This window comes from Plecotus auritus, assembly GCF_963455305.1.
Source record: "Plecotus auritus genome assembly, chromosome: 1".
Classification (NCBI taxonomy): domain Eukaryota; kingdom Metazoa; phylum Chordata; class Mammalia; order Chiroptera; family Vespertilionidae; genus Plecotus; species Plecotus auritus.
Genome location: NC_137770.1, coordinates 145,561,699 through 145,574,835, shown reverse-complemented (window position 1 = coordinate 145,574,835; position 13,137 = coordinate 145,561,699). Strand labels below are relative to the sequence as shown.

The following is a 13,137-nucleotide window of genomic DNA, read 5'->3' as shown; positions in this document are numbered from 1 at the left end:
TGTATTCCTCCATCATCCTCTTCAGATCTTACATTGAGCATTTTTTTTTTTTTTACTTTTTACTAAATGGCTTTCATTTTATGTTTATCCATCTGGCTTTTCTCAGTAATTTTTTTAAAAGACATTTGATTTTGACCCAAATTCATTATATTATTCAAGAGCAGCCAACGTGCTTTAAAATCTTAAGTTTATTATCTTGAAACAAAATAGAAAGCATTCAAATAAACATGTATCCCTTAATTTTTAATAGATTTTGATGACACTCTGTCTTTAATTTTTTAGAAGAATTAAATATGCTTTAGCTTCTACATTATGTTTGATGAACATTCTATGATTTATAATAAATGTTAGTGTTGCATAACACTAAGATTTTTAAATAATATACATAAAATATAATCTAAATGAAGGTAAAGAAAATAATATTGAGAAGTGGTAATCATATAAAAAAAATCCCATGGAAGGATTATATGTGAACTATAAACAAAATAATTTAGACTAGCAAAATTAGTAAAATAATTTATTTTCAACACTGCCCTTGACTTTTCTTAGTATTTTAAATAATAGTTGGTCTTTAAATATTTATGTACAGATTTGATTATTCTATCCTATATAATAAAAGGCTAGTATGCAAATTGTCCCCTCGGGAGTTAGACCAACTGGGAGTTTGACCACTGGTTATGGTGTGTGCTGACCACCAGGGAGTGGCACGGAATGAAGGAAGGCCCTGGCCGGCAGCTGGCAGCTGCGGGGAGAAAGGCCCTGGTTGGCAGCTGGGGGAAGGAAGGCCCCAATCAGCCCTGATCGTAGGCCAGGCCTACCCGTACATGAATTTCATGCACCAGGCTCTAGTCTTACCTAATAATAGAAAAACATGTAAATTGACCGTACCTCTGCTATGCCCACAGCCAATCAGAGTGAGTATGCAAATTAACCCAACAAAGATGGTGGGTTAATTTACATATGCAGGCACGGAGCAGTCAGGAGGGGCGGGACGCCTGCTATGAGCGGGGGGGACAGCAGAGGGAGCTACAGGAGCGGTGCTCCGGACAGAAACAAGGACTTGCCTGCTCCCTGGCGGGCCGGGAGCGGGGAGGTGCTGGCTCCCGGGTGGGCCGGTAGTGAAGCCAAGGGAAGAAAGACCTATTCTTGCACAAATATTGTGCAACGGGCCTCTAGTATTAATGTAAAAGAAATGTCTATGACCCTAATGATCAAGATGATCAATACCTTAAAAAAATAGATGTGATGAGTAAAATACTGGAGGGTTTTGTTGTTGTTGTTTTGAATAATATAAAAGTAAAAGTTAAGAATTTTCATCTTGCTGCAGCTGCTGCAAAATAGTACTGGAAACACCCTCAGCGAGAAAGAAATCAGTTCTAAGAACTCGTTTAAAGATAGTAGAGAAGAAAGCAAACATGATAAGAACAGTGCCCCTCATGTCTGAGGAAGGCACTAAGATTTCAATGGCAATGGAGCTTGCCTTTACATAGATTATAATTCTTACCCTCAGGATTAGAGAAAATACAGACAATAGAGCTCTGCTGTCAATGTGGTAGCCACTACCCCTATGTAGCTATTTAGCACTTGAAATGTAGCTACTCTTGAATGAGACCCATGTAAAATACATGCCAGAATTCAAAGTTTGAATAAAAAAGAGTGTGTAATATCCCCCTAATGTTTATAGTAATTGCATGTTGAAATGAAAATAACTTGGGTATATTGGGTTAAGTAAAATATATTACTAAAATTAATTTCACTTACTTTTATATCTGGCAACTAACACGTAAAATTATGTGTGTGGCTCACACTGTATTTCTATTGGACAATGATGGTTTATAAAGGACACCTTGTAGAGAAGAGAGGATTAGAAAGAAAGTCTTATTTACTCCATATATTTTTTTAAAAATACATTTTTATTATTGATATAGTATTACAGATATCTCCTATTTACCCTCTCCTTTATCCCCCTCTTTCCAGCCCCTACCCAACCCAACATTTTAGGACAGAAAACAGTTGACTATCATTGTTAAGTCATGGGTAAATAAAGCTTAATTTGCCAGCTTTTGTTTGACCTCACAATGTGAGAAACACATCGATGCTCAGATACAAGTAACTTTATGAGAACAACCTCTTAAGGAACACAGCCAGTCGTTATGCCGAGTTGCACTAACTCACATTCGACTTTTATTAGAACATTTATGGCCAGAGCAGCATTATCTTGTCTTTTAACCAAGCCACTGTGCAACAACAAACTGGCCCATATTCACATTCATTGCAAATTACTTTTCCTCAGATTAAATTGCCTATCTAATAGCAAATTATTATTCTAGTTTAGTAGAAAACAACCACTGTGGCAATGTGATTCAAAAAAATCAAGAGGTACTGCCAAATGCAGTATCAACCTAATATTATGAGCTAAAGCTAACACTAAAAAAGACTGGAAATTTCTCAGCTTGTATCATGGGAAATCAATCACAACCAAAGCTCCTATTTATGCAGGCAGTTTGGTAGATGTGATTCATATCACAGGGGTGTAACTAGAGTAAATCTAATCCCAGTTTGCCTAGACTCTCCCAGTTTATATTCGCTGTCTAATATAATTGTTAACAGTTCTCCCACTCTAAAACAATGTCATATGGTCACCCTGTGTGTAATCATATTTCCCAGTTTATTATATATGTGGACCTATAGAACATGCAAACTTTAAAGCCAAATAGCCACATATGAATTCGATAATAATAAAACAAACATCAAAAGTATAATCAATACTGAATAAAGATGGCAGTTAAATACCATAAAATTCTTAAGAAAGACAGAGAGATTAATCAGGGGGAATTTCATGTAAGAGGTAGTATTTGAACAGTCTTGAAAAGTGTTATGCTCTGCCTAAGCAAATAAGAGGAGATGACATTTTACATGGAAGAGAGGTACATGATTTCAGAAAAGCATTAAGTCAAGAAAGGACAAGATGAATCGACTTATGCAGCTATATATTAATATCTATTGACAGGTATAATTTGAAAATAGAAAGTGGGTGGAGAAAGCTAGAAGAGTAAAAGAATACTTGAGCAGAGTTAGAGGGCTGTATCAGTAATCCATGTATGAGGTGATAGTTGAGAGCTGAATTAAGGTATCCATAGAAAGGGGCTAATTCAAGAGCCACATGAATGGAGAAGATAGAACTTAGCCATTTTCACTTGCATAAAGTTTGTGTCTGAAAGTGTTTACAATCCATCATCTTTTATTCTCGCCTACTTCCCAATGAGGTTTGTAAATGTGGGCATTATTATATCTCTGTTCTACAGATCAGTAATTGAAATTCCAAGAAATTAAACAGTTTCCAAAAATTCTGTAGATAATTGGTGTTCAAGGTGGGGAGAGTGTCCTGATTCTTTGCATTGAATGCCTGAGGTGAAGAAGAAAGAAGGAAAGAATAACACAAAATCTGAGCAACTGGGAAATTAGTTTCCAGCAACAAAATTAGAAATTTCAGATGACAGAGTTAGTTTAAGAATGAACATGAGGGGTGGATTTTAAGCAGAATTGATTTGAGCTGATGGTCAAATCACATTTGGGCCTCCAAAAAAAAAGCACGGAGGAAAAGGAATGGATTAAGGTGAGAAAATAATGCTAGGGACAGAGAAAGATTAGTGTTTGTAGCTAAACTTTAGGACATGTTAACATTTAGTGTTTATAAACCAGGAAAGGAGGCAAATTGAAGAGGGAAAAGGAAATAGGAAAGATGCAAAAGAATAGACCATCATAGAAAGCCAGCAAAAAGGGATTGAGTCAAGAATGAAGAGTAAGCAGCATAGTGGAGTGCTCTAAAGAAGTCACAGAATAAGAGGGAAAAGGTACCATGAAATGTCTGAGACAATGCAGGAGAATGAAAGGTGACTTCTAATCTATGTGTGAAGATCCGGGAAGCTTTCTTGAAAATGATGTGAAATGGATAGTGCTTGGGTAGGCAAACATGATGAAGTAAATAGCAGTCCAGGTGAGTGGGAATATCACAGGCAAAAGCTCAGAGTGGGACACTCTGGGATGTGGACATGGGACCAAGAGAAATACGGTTTGACAGTGGTTCTGAACCCTCACTGTGCATCTGTCCGACCTGAAGAATTTTTTTAAAAATACACCTGCATAGTCCACAGCCAGAGATCCTGAATCAGTTAGCTGAGATGGGCCTCAACATAAGTACTTTTATTTTAATTTTTAAGCCTCCCACGGTGATGTTATTTGTAGTGAGGCCTGTGAACCACTCTGAAAGAACGGCTCTGAAAGAAACTAATGGACACTAAATGTTTGAAATGTATGATTAAAAGATGTTTCTTTCAATATGAAAGAATTTGTACTTAATTTAACAGTTAATGGAGGAGCACTTAATTTTTGTTTTAAGAATATTTTACCTTTTAGAAAATCACATAAATAATATGATGGCTTTGTTATCCCAGTGTATAGCTGTTTTCTACATGCTTTGGGACAATTCTCATCTCAGACATGTGCCAACTCTGGGTTATGTTAACTAATTCTTCAGGATCACACACAGGACGATATACTAATGGCAAGTAATTGTAAGCTGAAGAAGAGGACAACAAAACAACTTCCACATGAAGAAGAGCAACCAATTTTAGATGAGCAGAAAATGTGTGAAAGCACACTAGGGCTTTCTTCACACGTTAGTTATTTTTTGAATTCTTGGCCACACCAGAAGACAGACAAGTCCATTTGGGTATTCTTTTTAAGGAAAAAGTGACCTACTATCCATGAAGCAAAGAGGCACAACCACAAACAGGAGTAGTTTATTTTAATTATATTGCAAGTTTGCTTGGCCAGGGCCCAAAAACATTGTGTTTCCATATTGATAGGGTTGTCAAATGAAATAGAGGACTCTAGATAAATTTGAATTTCAAATTTAAAAATGAGTAATTTTTTAGTGTGTGTCCTATGAACTATAGTTTTTAATAATTACTCATTGTTTACCTGAAATTCAAATTATATGGTGTTCTCTATTTTGCCAAATCTAGCAACCCAGACATATAACTTGTTAAAACTGAAATAATAGTCAACACAAAATAAGGAGAATAGAGAATAATTGGTAGTTAGAGCTGTATAAAAGAAAAAAATCCCTTTTCATGAACAAACTTTATCAAAACTAAACACAGAAAGGTTAGTACAGCTGTACAAGGAGTGTTCAGTTCCCATGAAGGCCCATGGGAGACACAAGGAAGGTCAGAGTTCAATACCATTTCTGCCACTCACTTTTAAAGATGTTCCTCTTTGAAGAGACCTTAGACAATCACCACCCTTGCTATTCAAAGTGTGTGTAGTGTGGACCAGCAGCAGCAGCAGCATCGGGGCCCTGTTTGAAATGCAGAGTTCCAACCTCCCCCCAGACCTAGTGAATTAGCACGTGCGTTTTAACAAGATCCCTTGTGACTTGTATGCACAGTCAAGCTTGAGAAATGCAGATTTAGTTCTGTAGTTTCCAAAAACATGCTCTGAGAAGGTGTAGGGTCCGCAGGCTCCCTCATGGCTCAGGAAGAGCATGTCAGCAGGGGTTCCTCCCTCTCAATGAAGGGAGACCTACTCTGCACAATCTGGTTTGGTCACAAGGTAAGATTTCGGTGGAACAAATGGTCTGTGACCGACACTTTTTCAATTTAAAAAGAAAAGAAGTTGAAAATAATCTAGTTTATTTCATTTTCCAAATGGGGAAACTGAGTACCAAAGGCATCATGTGACTGCCTAAGTCCTATGATGGGAACTAACAGATGCTGTTTAAGTCTGATCCCAGCTTCTTTCTACGACGCCCCTGTTCATTGAAGAAGGCAACACAAAACACCAGAAATTTCCAACCAGCTGCTTGTCAAGTGTCTTCCAAATGAGCCTTGAATTTTAAATCTGGTCCATTTTCTTTTACACTCATGCCTAGTAACTTCCTTTCAAAGCTCATCTAACCCAACTCAAAGGACTATTTGCTTTGCTGACTGAGCCTAAAGAGAAGTCTCCAGCTGCAGTTGTGTGTACACTGCTAACTGAGGGTACCCTGCAGGTTTATTTATGCATATTTCAGCTAAGTATCTTGCCACAGACCATTGAGACAGATCTGGATGACTGTTCAATTAATAGTGCTGAAGGAGTAATTAGGGAGAATACCTGATTGCACAGCCCACCCAAGCCGGCATATCAATGTGAACATTGACTTCTGAATGTAATTAATCACATAAATAATTCTCCGGCATGAAATTAGTGATCACCCACGCATTATGCCTGCTAATGTTTTAAGGCATTACTTCCTGAATTTCTGTAATGAATTCCACTACATTCTGATTTGAATTTTTCAATTTCAGCATACATCCTGACTTGTTAGCAAGTGATCCTGTTTCCCCTATCAGTTTCTGCAGTAATGTGAATTCGCTATTCCAAAAAGAAGTCAGATTTGGACATGTCTAAGCTTTGAGAAAGACATATAAATGCAGACTTGTGACCACAACACTTTGTGTCACTGCTAGAAATCAGGTGTCTAGACCCCCTTGTCTACTGGATAGATGCCTCATGTTATAGCATCAACATTAAAGATTTTTCTATAAGAACCAACTAGTCAGACATCCCCTCACAGTCAGAGAACTGCCCCCATTATTTTCTTTTATAAGGAAACCTTTGAAGGACTGAAAATCGACATAGAAAAGCATTTCAGTTAGGACTAATTTATATAGATTTCCTTTAAATTTAGAAATCCTAAAAGTTCGTGGAGAGAGGCAGGAAGGACAATGATCAGAAGAACCACCATACAGAGGAATTTTTAAATCACTTTTTCCCCCACAACATTAAAGGCAATTATCTCAGGCAAGCCAATATAAGGATCCTAAGAGTTTAGAGGACAAACCCTTAGATAATATTTTACAAGTGAGGGAACAAAGGCCCAGAGAAACCAGGTGATTTAAGATCATATAATTAATTTGTGTTATATGTGAAAGTATTCTAGAAAGAAAGCAGAATTTTGGTAAAGTTATTACTCTTTGATATATTTAGGGCTAAGCTGGAGATATCAAGAACATGTAAAAGAATGTAAAATCAGACCAAATTTTTAAAACCCCAGTTGTATGATATTTGTTAGAGTTCAGTTATGAATTTTAAGATATCATTATCAACCAAAGGACTTGTATGCATGCATATGAGCATAACCAATGGACCAGACAGTAGGGGGGTGAGGGCATGTGCTGGGGGGTGAGGGTGGCCAGGGAGAGGTCCATGGGGGGGAAAGGAGACTCATGTAATACTTTAAACAATAAAGAATTTTTTAAAAACAATTTATTTAACATAAAGAAAAAAAGAGCTATATTAAGATATCACTATCAAAAAAAGGTATTTTATTTTAATCTAAGCAAAAACAGCAGAAATATCCCGAAGGGACCAGAAACTATGTTCCAAACCTTTCTTTGGTCATTTGTCTTTCCACACAGCATCTAGCACCATACTAGACATTTCCAGTTTTGTAAATACTTTGTGCATGCGCTTTGGCCCAATAACTCCACTTCTGAGAGTTTATAAAAGGAACTAGTAGGAGATATATTCATCAGATGAGCAGCAAAGATAGTCAGTGTAATGTTATAGTCAAAAAATTTGGAAAACTACCTCAAATATCAAGTTGATTATATAAAACATGATTTAGTTATAAATAATATACTCTACAGATATTTAAAATAATTTTGTAACAGATCCAGAGATAGGGAAGCATCAATCAGACTGTCAAACCTCAGAGGGAAGGTAGGGGAGGGTGGGGGTAAGGGGGAGAGATCAACCAAAGGACTTATATGCATGCATATAAGCCTAACCAGTGGTCACAGACAACAGGGGGGTGAGGGCATGAGTGGGGGGGGGGGTGGTCAGGAAGGTAATTGAGGGACAAGGACAAATATGTAATACCATATAAAGAAATTAAAATGCAAAAAAATAAAAAATAAAATAAAAAAGAGGAAAAAATAAAATAATTTTGTAGAGGCATAGTTCATGAATTTTTTTCAGTGTTTACCTGTGGGGAAAAGGGGAGCTCTTAAAACAGTATGTGCAATGATTCATTGTTCCTAGAAATGCATATAAGTGGTGGACACTGAAAGTTGAAGCAAATTTATGCGTGAGTGGCGGGATCTCTAGTGATTTTAAATGTTGATGGGGCAAGTCTGTGTGTGTTTTTTGTAACAAATAGTAGAAAAAATCAAGAGAAATTTTAAGGTAATTAATTCAGAAAATAAGTTAGGATTATGTTAACAGAGGAAGCTTCACTGTCCAAAATTTTTGTACTTTATTTTGAGGACTTGTGTGATGAGTTCACAAAGTACACAGTGAGCATTATTAATCCTGCATTCTTTTCAGCTAATACAAAGAATAATTAACTTAGTGTTTCTGACTTATTAACAGAATACTGAAGTTGTTAAGGGTATATTTTTAAGACTGAAATAAAAATAGAACCATGCACACAAATTTCAGATAAGCTATACACAAGCCACTGAATTTTAAGAATTAAGTTCTACAGTGGGGAGAATTAAATTTGGAAGTAGATAAATCTCATTTTAAATCTTGGGCTCTGCCAGTTACTAACTTTACAAGTGTGAACAAAATGCAAACGTCAGACTTCTGCATATCAAATGAGATCATATATATAAGTCACCTAGTACAAACCATGAACTACTGTCAGGAGCTTAACAAAATATAAATTTCACAGGCATCATTCTCATTATCTGGGTTGTACATTAGCGCTAGTTCACAGGGCCAGACTTGTCAGCTGGACCCATAGGCCAGGTAGGTCTTGGAAACTTGAGGATTCAGAACAAAGACTTAGTTGTGCTGCTTGACTCAAAGAAGGACTAGGACAGTTGTGGCTTCAGAAGTCCATTTGTGAAGTTACTGAAACCAGGGTAGGGGGTATAAATAGTGAGTACAATGGCATATTGGCATTTTCCCACAGACAGGAGTAACCATGAGTTATAGGTCCATCTGCCTAGAGATGCTTTGTGTATTTCTAACGATGATGATTTTTAGTTCCAACAGAGACACACTATTTTTTAACCTACCTCTCTTAGTTTTAACTTGTTCTTTTGAAAAATATGAATAATTCCGTTCCACTTACATCATGGACTTAATCAGCTAACACATATAAAGCATTCTGACCACATAATGTTACATACAGTACATAATGTTATTGGAAGGCAAAATGTAATTGCCTTGATTGGTATTTTTCCAGAAAGTAGAATAATACTCATTCATACCTTCAATAGCCATTAATCATTGATATTGGAATATAATTGGCAAATCTAGAAAGCTGCCAAATGCCAGGATATCTACACTAATATTTAACATTTTTTTCACATTGAAATTCTTTAGGTAGAAATAAACTTCCTTCAATATTTATTATCTTATTTACTCTAAAATTGCAGACATAATAAAAAGACTAATAGTTTCTAGTGTTATTGTGACCATAGAATGTATTTTAGTGTTTGTTTGTTTGATGGATGGAGTACTGGGGAGACATGCAGTCCTTTGTCAATAGAAATAACCTGTATTTTAGGACTAGTGACCATATGGGCAATTATTTAGTTCATAGGCTCACGATGGTTCATACCCTTCAATGCTAGATTCAGTTTTCAGGGCATGACATCTGTTAATTTTCAAGTACAAAAAGGAATATATGTGAATTCTCAGCTTAATAAATAATTTCTTAAGATATTAAGTGGTTTTCCTTTTAGTTTATTTGCCAGAAAATCTAGCACCTAATTTGAAGTACACTTCTAAATACCCTGCAGAATTTTATGGCCTTAAGTTTTGAGTAAGTTAATTAATGAAATGATGTCATTATTGACTTCTAGAGAAGAGAAAATGTCAGTGGCTACATATTAAGAAGACTTTTTTCTACTACAGTTTATTTTTGCCTAGTTATAATTGGGCATTTGTAGGATCTTTTAGACATAAATATGCATAAGTCATAAAGCTTACCTTTGAGAAGCTCTAAATCTGATGGGGGTAGTATGGCAAATGCCTGTCACCTAAGTGGGGCTGATGGTACCATAATGGAAATTCAGTCATGGGGCTTTGTGGGTATATAATTCCAGCTGTGGTGGTAATAACAGATAATTTCACATATTACTAAATTTAATTCAGAAGTTAATCTAAATTATTTGGCAAATATATTTTTCTTCTGATGTTATCATCACCCTGGTGTTCATTGTTTTCTCATTTTCTCTTTTAGAGACGCCCAAGCAGATGGCCTGCGATGAAGTTTCGAAGAGGTTCTGGCCACCCTGCCTATGCTGAAGTTGAACCAGTGGGAGAGAAGGAAGGTTTTATTGTATCAGAGCAGTGCTAAGATTCCTAGGACAGAACAGCACCAGTGCTGGCTTACAGGTGTTAAGACTAAAACTTTTCCTATACCGTTAAGACAATAAAACAAACACACACATACACACACACACACACAAGGAGCCCTAAGCTGCTGTAGCCTGAAGGAAACAAGATTTTTGGACAAGCCCAGCCCAGGAAGGGTAAAAGAAAAACTAAAACTTATACAAGGCACCACTGACCACTGAACATAGAATTCCTTTGAGGATGGCATCTATAGTTCACCCAGAACATCTCGTGTGGACTTCCCAGAATTATGACAATATTATAGTGCGATGGGCTTAGGTGCAAGGTTGCAAAGGGATCGAGAACAAAAACACTAATAGCAAAGCTTTAGTTCACAAACGATCTACACCTTTGGTTCATATATCCTTCTCTGATGTCTCAAAGATAACTGTACTCCAAAGCCTGAACCCTTCCACCCAAAAGAGCAATGATGAATGTCAAGATTGCTGAGAAAACTAGCTCACGCAGGAACAAAAACAAACATAAAATAAGAGATTTTCTATCTTTTCATCAGACGTGTGGCCAAAGGATTGTGTTTTTCTTGTCTACATCCACCTGTTCCAACAAGTTCATTACTTTATAGGATGAACCTTTTATCTACGCAGGAGGTTTAAACTATGCTTCCCCCTTCCTTGTTAATGAATGCGCTTTTATGAGCTGTGACAGAATTTCCAACCTGTTAGCTAAGGATTAGGAAAGAGGGAGTAGCAAATGAGGCTTTCTATCCTCGCTCCTCCGAATAAAACTTCTGATTTGCTTTACGAAGCATTGCCTCCATTTCCCAACTGTGAAGTCCTGTGAAGCCACAGTTGCTCTTGGCTGAAGGAAACAAAAGGATGAGTAGTTCCTTAATCATTTTTTAAACAAAAATGTTAAGGGATTCTAAGTATATGGGTATTTTTTACTTTTTGCCGTTTCAGTACTAAAGGCCCATTTCATTGTCGATTCCCTTCTAAGAAGCCATTCAAGTCAGCATATCCATGGTGATAAAAGAATGAAAGAACCCTGCTGAATCATACAGTAATTTTCTTTAAAGCACATAGTAGTTACATAAATATATATAAATATATTTTTGTTTATAACTAACACAAGGCAGGCTCTTGTGACTCTAAGAGTGCATTTTTGTCATCAAGACAAAACAAATGCAAGATGCATTACTGCATACTTCCATAGAGTTGTAAAATAATCCTTAATATTAGAATATTTTTATGTTACTTAGCAAAAGTGGTTCAATTGGTTGCAATGCCAATCATTGTCCTGCCTATTTGAGCCACCCTTTCATTCATATCGACCCCTTCCCTCCCTGGCTAAACAAACCAGATGCCCAACACTCCTTAAATGGAGCTGTCATTTGCCCTGTAATGAAAATCCAGATCTTGAAATTTCCCCCTGAACGAAAATAGGAAGAGGAACGTGGCTAATATCTATATACTGAGCCCCTAAAATTTAAAATTAAGGTACTGTGTATACAACTTCATCACATCTTGACCCATGAAACTTACATCCTGTGCCAAGAAGCTGTTGGTTTTAATAGGGTACAATGTCTACCATTTGCAGATTCTGGTATCAAGAAGCAGAGATCTCTTAAACAGCACTTTACTAACAACTTAACATCTTGTACAGTATCTACATTGAATGACAGCAGCTCACTAATGGTATCATATTTATCTACACAACTTTCTGATGTAAACTAGTGCCATTTTCCATCACATGCAGTTTGTTTTACATTTTTAAGTACCTGTTGAGGGTGGTAATTTTTTCCTAAATGCTTAGTTAATAATAGCAAAAAAGTTTGACAGACAAGGTGATTGAAGGATGTGATGACAATCTCTCTGCCGTAGCTTCGTTGAGTTTATATGAACTATCCCAACTGGTTTTTTTGTGGAGTAGGTTTGATCAGATAGCAATAACCAAATGACTTGCCAATGTAACTGGTGCAACTGGTATTCTACAAAGACATAAGGGACACTTAGACGATTCCTTTTAGGATAAGATGATGCTTCTTTCACTAGCTTTTGTGGTAGGTGTGGCTTCTCACAGCAGTTGATTGACAGTTATAGAACTCCTGCCTATATATCCAACTTCTTACACAACTCTTTGAAATAGCAATGCTATCTTTATACTCTCCCATCTTCCATTTTTTATTCAAGAGAATTGGCAATTCTGTAGAAAAACAGAAAAATTGTTCAGTGAACTAAAGCACCAAGTGATAGATACAACTTTTTAGAAGGAAAAAGCTGCTGAAGTGTGGGAAAGCTTCCTAACAGAACTAAGAGTTAAAGGTGGTGAGATGTTTCTGTTGCGTATGAATCCTTTAGTGGTAAGGGGAAAGGCTGGCTGAATCCCTTTTTTCATGGAACTTTCCATCTATTTTATATGTCTCTGTTTCCTTCTTGTGACCATTTATTGAAACAAAAGAGCAAACATACACGAAGTTTCTGGAAATTCAGAATGGATACTAATACTTTGAACTGTACATATATAATATATTAGAAAGGACACATTTGTACACTGCTTAATAACCTATGAACAAAGAGAGAGAATAATTTTAAAAATTAAAAGTAGCAAAGGAATACGTGCAAACTTCTGCAGAAATCAAGTGAATGGTACTATACAGGGAGTTAGTTATTTCATCTTCATTATTTGTAAAAATAATATTCAATGATTAGATGAAAGTATTAAAAGTCAAGAAAAATACTTTAAGTCAACCAGATAGCAGTGACCACAATGTTGGTT

General features: G+C 36.4%; 1 protein-coding gene across 1 annotated transcript in view; it reads left to right on the top strand.

Moving 5' to 3' along the window:
- The window catches only part of PLXDC2 (plexin domain containing 2), a 426,562-nt gene extending 413,639 nt beyond the window's left edge, over nt 1-12,923 (top strand). Inside the window, exon 14 of the mRNA XM_080661690.1 lies at nt 10,247-12,923. Within this exon, the coding sequence (XP_080517816.1) occupies nt 10,247-10,363 (117 nt within the window). The 3' untranslated portion in view covers nt 10,364-12,923. The remainder of the gene's footprint in view (nt 1-10,246) is intronic.
- Nucleotides 12,924-13,137: the final 214 nt, after the last annotated feature.